Source organism: Carettochelys insculpta, chromosome 2, assembly GCF_033958435.1.
Source record: "Carettochelys insculpta isolate YL-2023 chromosome 2, ASM3395843v1, whole genome shotgun sequence".
Classification (NCBI taxonomy): Eukaryota; Metazoa; Chordata; order Testudines; family Carettochelyidae; genus Carettochelys; species Carettochelys insculpta.
In genome coordinates, this window is record NC_134138.1 from 142479608 (window position 1) to 142487520 (window position 7913).

The 7913-nt window shown below is 42.7% G+C and overlaps 1 protein-coding gene across 2 annotated transcripts in view; it reads left to right on the forward strand.

Annotated features, from left to right (window-relative positions):
* The window catches only part of CDH12 (cadherin 12), a 255751-nt gene extending 248412 nt beyond the window's left edge, over nucleotides 1–7339 (forward strand). For both annotated transcript variants that reach the window (XM_074985953.1, XM_074985954.1), the window contains 2 exons: nucleotides 5263–5514; nucleotides 6840–7339. In XM_074985953.1, coding sequence (XP_074842054.1) covers nucleotides 5263–5514; nucleotides 6840–7339 — 752 coding nt within the window. The remainder of the gene's footprint in view (nucleotides 1–5262; nucleotides 5515–6839) is intronic.
* The last annotated feature ends 574 nt before the right edge of the window (nucleotides 7340–7913 follow it).

Consider the following 7913-nt stretch of genomic DNA (forward strand, 5'->3'; position numbering starts at 1 on the left):
TTGCTGCATCTGTCGCATGTGCAATGGGTGTCTGGCAGGTCCTTACTGTGCTTTCTGTGGGCTCGCTTCACCTCTGCTAGCTGTCTGATCCTCATCTCACCCTTCTGAAGGCCCTTGTGTAGTTCCTGCCTCCATCTGCTGTGATTGTCTTCCAGCTCCTCCCAGCTGTCCAGCTCGATGTCTACCTCCCTGAGGTCCCTCTTGCAAACATCTTTGTAGCACAATTGCGGGAGTCCAGGAGGTCTTTTGCCAGAGGCTAGCTCGCCATACAGGATGTCTTTGGGGATCCTTCCACCATTCATCCTGTGGACGTTGCCAAGCCAGCGGAGCCACCACTGCCTGAGGACGGTGTGCATGGTTGGGATTCCAGCTTGCTCAAGGACGGCGGTGTTGGACACTCTGTCCTTCCATGATATTCCAAGGATGCACCTGAGGCAGCGCAAGTGGAAGATGTTCAGCCTCTTTTCCTGGCGGGCGTACAGGGTCCAAGACACACTGCCGTAAAGGAGGGTGCTGAGGATGCAGGCTCTGTAGACTTGCATTTTGGTGTGGGTGTACAGCTTGTTGTTATTCCACACTCTTTTGCTGAGTCTGGACAGAGTTGTGGCTGCTTTTCCGATCCTCCTATTTAGCTCAGTCTCCAACGACAGGGTGTCAGTGATGGTGGACCCGAGGTAAATGAACTCATGGACAACCTCTAACGTATAGTTGTCAGTGCTGATTGATGGAGGTTCACCAACGTCCTGACCAAGTACGTTTGTCTTCTTTAGGCTGATGGAAAGCCCGAAGTCCTTGCACACTTTGGAGAACCGATCCAGCAGTTTCTGAAGCTGGTCTTCTGTGTGTGACACTACAGCAATGTCATCTGCGAACAGCATATCTCTGATGAGGACTTCCCGCACCTTAGACTTAGCTTTCAGCCTTGCAAAATTAAACAGTTTTCCATCAGATCTTGTGTGCAAAAAGATGCCCTCTGTTGAAGATCCAAAGGTGTGTTTCAGGAGGAGTGCTAAGAAGATCCCGAACAATGTTGGAGCAAGGACACATCCTTGTTTGACGCCGCTCCTGATGCTGAAAACATCCAATAATATGCCATCATATTGGATGGTTCCTCTCATGTCTTTGTGGAAAGACTGGATCATCTTGAGTAACCATGGCAGACAGCCTATCTTGTGGAGCAGTTTGAACAGTCCATCCCTGCTGACCAAGTCGAAGGCCTTGGTCAGGTCGATGAAGACAATATAGAGTGGCTTCCTCTGCTCCCTGTATTTCTCCTGCAGCTGTCTCAGAGACAAGACCATGTCAATGGTAGATCTCTCTGCACCGAATCCACACTGAGATTCGGGATACACCCTCTCAGCAATCTTCTGGAGTTTGCCGAGGATGACGCGAGCGAGCGAACAGTTTACCAGTGATGCTTAGGAGGGAGATTCCACAGTAATTGTTGCAGTCGCTTCTGTGTCCTTTATTCTTATACAATGTTACAATGTTAGCGTCGCGCATATCCTGTGGAACCTCTCCCTCCTTCCAGCACGGGCACACTAGCTCACTTAGGGGTTCCAGGAAAGTGTCCATGGCACACTTGATTACCTCTGGTGGTATACCATCCTGGCCTGGGGCCTTTCCTAACTCAATGCTGTCGATGGCTTTCTTCAGTTTGCCCACAGTTGGTTCCTGATCCAGTTCGTCCATTACTGATAGGAACTTGACGGCATCAAGGGCTTTATCAACCACAATGTTCTCGCACAAGTACAGCTCGGAGTAGTGCTCGACCCAGCACTCCATCTGTTTGGTTTTGTCAGTGATGACGTCACCAGATTTGGATTTCAGAGGTGCCATCTTGTTCTGGGTGGGTCCTAATGCCTTCATGATGCCCTCGTACATTCCCCTGAGATTACCAGAGTCAGCACTGGTCTGGATGCTGCTGCATAGCTCGAGCCAGTAGTTGTTGGCACAGCACCTGGCTGTCTGCTGTACTGTTTTTCTGGCTGCTCTGAGTGCTTGCAGGGTACTCTGGCTCGGTGAACATTTGTACTCCAGGAGTGCAGCATCCTTCTTTTCAATGGCTGGTATCATCTCATCGGTGTTAGCTTCGAACCAGTCATTTGTGTTTCTAGCTCTTCTTCCAAACACCGACAAGGCTGTGTTGTAAATTGTATCCCTCAGATGCTGCCATCTGGATGTCACATTAGCACCCCCAGGACTGCTGCGCAGGTTCTCCTCAAGGGTCACTCTGAACTTTTCAGCTGTCTCTGAGTTTGCTGTCTTTCTGGCATCAGTGCGGGGCCTTCCAGTTGGTTTAGAGTGGTACAGCTTCTTGGGTCTCACCTTGGCTTTGGAGCAAACTAGTGAGTGATCTGTATCGCAGTCGGCACTATGATAGCTGTGTGTCAGAAGGATGTTTTTGAGGTTATCACGTCTAGTGATGACCACGTCTAGTTGATGCCAGTGTTTCGAGCGTGGGTGTCTCCATGACACTCTGTGCTGTGGCTAGGTTTGGAAAAATGTGTTTGTGATGCACAGATTGTGCCATGAGTCACGACTGGCTCCAACTCTCACATTGAAGTCACCCAAAATGTACAGTTTTTCATGAGCAGGTATTTGCGCTATGGCAGCACTAAGCACATCATAGAACTTGTCTTTTACTTCTGGTGTGGCATACAGGGTTAGAGCATAAGCACTGATCAGGTGGACAGGACCGGCACAAGTTTGAAGTATGACCTGAAGGAGTCTTTCTGATCCACCCATGACTAATTCCACCATTTGTAGAAGGGTGTTTCTGATGGCAAAGCCAACACCTTGCTCCCTGGGTTCATCTTGGTCTTTACCCTGCCAGAAAAAGGTGTAGTCTTTTTCCTTTAGAGATCCCGAATCTGCGAATCGTGTCTCTTGCAGAGCAGCAATGTCAACTAGGAGCCTCTTCAGTTCCTCATTGATGACAGCGGTATTTCAGGTGTCGCTGATGTCCTGAAGATCTTCGGTCAAACCGGTCAGCATGGTCCGCACATTCCAGCAAGCAAGCCAGAAGTTGGGAATGCCGCCGCCGTCGCCATCTTGCCGCCCCTTACCTCTGCAGAAGTAACTAGCTCCCTATAAGCTCCCCCTCTAAGCTCCCCTCTCAAAACTCCCTCCTGTTAGCAACTACCCTATTTGCAAGCACCCCGGTCGCAAGTTCCCGTGTCGCTTGCCAGCAGGGCTTAAAAAGTGCGGGGTAGGGGGAAGAAATTAGTGTGACTAGAGGTTGAGGGGAAACCATACCAAACCAGTGTACCAGATTCTGTTCTTAAAGACACGTCCTGTCTCCTAGTGATTGAAATGGCAGCAGGATTGCCAGCCCAATTTATTCAAACTTTACAAGTTAAGACTTCTAAAAATCACAAATCGCATAAACTCCTGATACACTAAAAGAAAAACAGTATTTTAGGTGACTTCACATTTTCAAGCATCTCTCTACAGCCATGAAGGTTTAAAATGTTTGTAAATGAATGCCAAGGTTCTTTGAATTCCAGGAGTTTGGGTTTAAAGGAAAGGAAAGAAAAACTACCAAGCACCACAAGACTCACAATAAAACAAAAACTTCCAAAATAAGTAATATTGTGCCAGAGGCATGTATTCCAAGACCCAATGGTACTTGTCTCAGTGTATGTACAAGGCCTGATCTACATTAAAAAAGTATGTAAGTTTAATTATGTGCACACATCTAAGCAACAAAGTGGAACCAACTTACGGCCCCATATAGACAGCACTAGGTTCACATATGAATTCTTTCATTGGCCTCGCTTTCACCTGTTGGAGATGAATTATCCACACTGACAAGAGAAGCACTATAGGAGTGTAATTCAAGTGGTACAGATGCAGCATCTAATCAGACTTGGAGCTATCTGGGAACCACAGTTTCTGCTTTGTAGTAAATGATAGAAGATTGATATAATTTGTCTTCACTCTGATTTATAAAAAGAAACAAATTTCAAAAAGTACCTGTAAAGATATTGAGAGAGGATATTTGGGAACTTTGAAACCTCCTGCTTCAGTTTTGACATTTATTAGTATGCAAAATAAAATAATTTTCTTAAAGGAAATGTTGTTGGTACTAAAGATATTGAATGTTTTCTTATTTCAAAAAACTGAATAAATTTTGTCAAAACTGACAAATTCCTGTGGGAACTTTCAGTTCTATTGAAACACCATTGTCTTACAGAAAAATGTTCAACTGGAAATTTTTCAACTATCTTTAATCAAAATAGTGTCTAGGTGTTCTACGAATCTGGACTACAGATACTTTCACTCAGCTCCTATGAGCTTTAACAATTGTTGAACCTAGAGATCTGGGAGGTGGATGTGGCTTTTAATCTTTGTATTCAGTGTTAGGAAAGGAGAAAGGACAGAGAAAAAAAAGTGCAGTAGGAGAAATCTTCTAATGTCAACAAACAATCTGAACTAGACAGTAATGCACTTGCGGGGAGATGGTAACAGGGAGTGAGCACGGCAGGTTATCCCCAATCAGACCTGACAGTAAATTGCTTTCTAATCATGTTTTTCCTTTTGCTCCTATGTAATCCTTTTAATCTTCACATCGTTGCCTTCCTACTTAAGTTTGCTTGATTCATGTAAAGCAGTGGTAAGTCAACTCCTGCTGGGAAGAAGTGGCAAAACTCAGCTCCTGGGAGCTCTGTGCAGTTTCAGCACAGATTAGCATGAAATGAACAAATGGTATGAAGGGTTCAGTTGATTCCTGCATTTTTTTTAATTGTCTGGTTTCAGTGAAGTGGGAAGTAGAGGGGCGAGTGCTTCCTCCAGCTGCCTCACCCTCGAATCCAAAGGGTTAAAGTGAACCATACTCATAAATGGGGACCTGATCAAACTCCACTTCAGTGCAGGGATTTTGGCTCAGGCGCTTGGTTTACAACAAGCTGATGAAGGGAAAGAAAAGACTGAAATCTCCCCTGCTAATGGCATACATTCATATATATAGTGTATATGTATATACAGTCTTTTCCATGAAATGTTAGCTGTCAGGCTTAGTGGGATAAATGTATACAAACAACGAAGATTATTTGTTGCTTTGAAAAACAAGCCCACTTGGCTGCATCTGATTTGAATTTGACAGCTCCACTAATAATGAACCAAGGGAGTTAAAGAGCATATATAATATATTGACTCTGGAAGCCAGGTTTTCTTTCTGTTGCTCAACAAAATGCAAACTTTAAAATGCGAAGTGAAGCACCACAGTAACAATCCCACCCTGACTGTCATATTTTATAGACAACACCGCTGGAATTGAAACCAAGAGAAGCGGCTACAACCGTAGGCAGCAAGAGTTATATCTCCTTCCAATTGTGATAGAAGACAGCAGCTATCCTGTCCAGAGCAGCACAAACACAATGACTATCCATGTTTGCAGATGTGACTCTGATGGCACCATCTTATCCTGCAATGTTGATGCAATCTTTCTACCAGTAGGACTCAGCACAGGAGCTCTGATTGCAATATTGCTGTGTATTGTTATACTTCTAGGTTAGTTTTTATTCTGTAACAAAGTAGGTTTCTGCTTCTGCTTCTGAAGTAATTTGAGTCACCATAGTTCATTCCATTTACTGTTAACAAAGGCCATTGAAAATCTATGACTGTTTACAAAGAGAACTTTCATGCTTATACCTTTGTAGAAAAATATCAAAGCACTGACCATTAATTTGAATCCAAACATGCAATCTGCTAATTTTTAAATATGTCTTACAGACTGGGGAAAAAGTACCTTATTGTTTGCTGAGAAAAAGTGTTGATTAAATACTCTTCATGAGGAGCTCATTTCCATATATTTAAAATGACTAGACCCAGACCAGCAGCTATGTGATAATGACCTTTCTCCAGTTATTTTGAGGGATTAAATAAAAAAAAAAAAAAAGAAGACATGAAACAGGAATACATCATTATAATGTAAACTATGGCTGACTCGACCATTGCAAAATGATACAAACAGATTTGTACAGAAACTGATTCCATAGCATGACATTGCTGTTTCTGTGTAATATCTCTTCACATGAGGTCTTACGTACAGTTTCATCAGCAGCCCACGCTGTTGCCTATCTTCCCCAAAATAAAGCTTTTATGCACTAGCAGTGTCATCATACCTGCTTTCATGGTTACACAATGGACGGGGTAACTCAGATTCTGACAGATATTACTGTATGACTAAAATAGCACTTCAGGATGCCAAATGCCCTGAATACAAACTTTTCAGACCGCAGCTGTGCTTGTTACACAAAACTACAGGTGGAAAACACAAACAAACACACTCTCAGCATATAGGATAATTGTGCATTATTCCATTTACTGCTAACAAAGGCCATTGAAAATCTAAAAGGCAAAATCTGCATGGAAAGTTTTGATAAACCCAAAGCTATCTCCGTTCTTTCCTCCCCCACCCAAATTTAAATTTGCAGGAAACGTTAACATTTTTCAATATTCTTCCCTCAATTTCAGAATAGAAGACATTTTCAAGCAGTGAAACTCCCCTTACAATAAAACACCTGATTCCTGCACAGCTTTATTTTCTAGTTTTGGCAAGTTCTTTAGGGGCGTATTCGTTATTCAGTGCATAGCTGTCAGTGATGGGAGTCAGGTCCATACATCAAGCTGCAAATATCCCCTTACTGGTTGTAGAATTGTGGTTTGGTTTTTTGTTTTTTCGTTTTTCGTTTTTGTTGTTAGTTTTGTGTTTTAAGACATCAGGTGATCCTCATGATTGCTATTACCGATCAGAGAAGGCTCTATTGGTATGTCAGCAGACAGCCAAGCTATTTCCATATTTGTCTTAATTTCCGATACTTTCTTTGTTCCAGTCATTATAGTGCTGTATGTAGCAGTGCGAAGGCAGAAGAAAAAAGACACCCTGATGACCTCTAAAGAAGACATCAGAGACAACGTCATCCATTACGATGATGAAGGAGGTGGGGAGGAGGACACCCAGGCTTTTGACATCGGTGCCTTGAGGAATCCAAAAGTGATTGAAGATAACAAAATACGTAGAGATATAAAACCAGACACTCTGTGTTTACCTCGCCAGAGACCACTAGTGGAAAACAATACAGACATAAGAGATTTCATTAATCAAAGGCTGAAGGAAAATGATGTAGATCTGACTGCACCCCCTTATGATTCACTGGCAACCTATGCCTATGAAGGAAATGGGTCTGTAGCAGAGTCTTTGAGCTCTATAGATTCACTTACTACAGAAGCAGACCAGGATTATGATTACCTGAATGACTGGGGACCACGCTTTAAAGTCTTGGCAGACTTGTTTGGAGAAGAAGAAAATTATAACCCTGACAAAGTCACTTAGGGGAGGGGAAAAACCCAAAAGGAAAAAAAAAGTTGGAACAACAATGAATTAAAAATAAAACCCAAGCTTTATAGGACAAGATTCCTTTTACTATAATAGACAGCACCCGTTTCCAGCAAGTTACTATATTTATCATACTGTCAGTTTTGGTTTGTTCTGTGAAGGAAGGGTAAATCATATAGGATATATAATTTTTGTTGTTGCTTTTTGTTACTTGGGAATAACACTGAGACAAGCTCAGGACTATTAGTTACAATTTACTGAAATGACAACTTAGACAGAAGCTAGCTTTCTGGCATCATGGTGGAAGAGTGGTAGATTTTTCTTAATTCCACTAAAGTGCCTATTGAAACTTTTATCATTTAAAGTGATAAAGACTGCTATGACGGTATTACAGAACTGAGCTGTAAACTGGACAAAAAGGACATAAACTTTACGTCAAGAAGCAATAGCAACATGCTGACTTCTAGTTCTTTTGAAACAATGGTGAAGAGAACTTTCTGGAATACATCCAGTAACAACAACTCAAGGGGTAGTGTTTTGGATTTTAATTTTATTTTAAGGAAAAATTGTG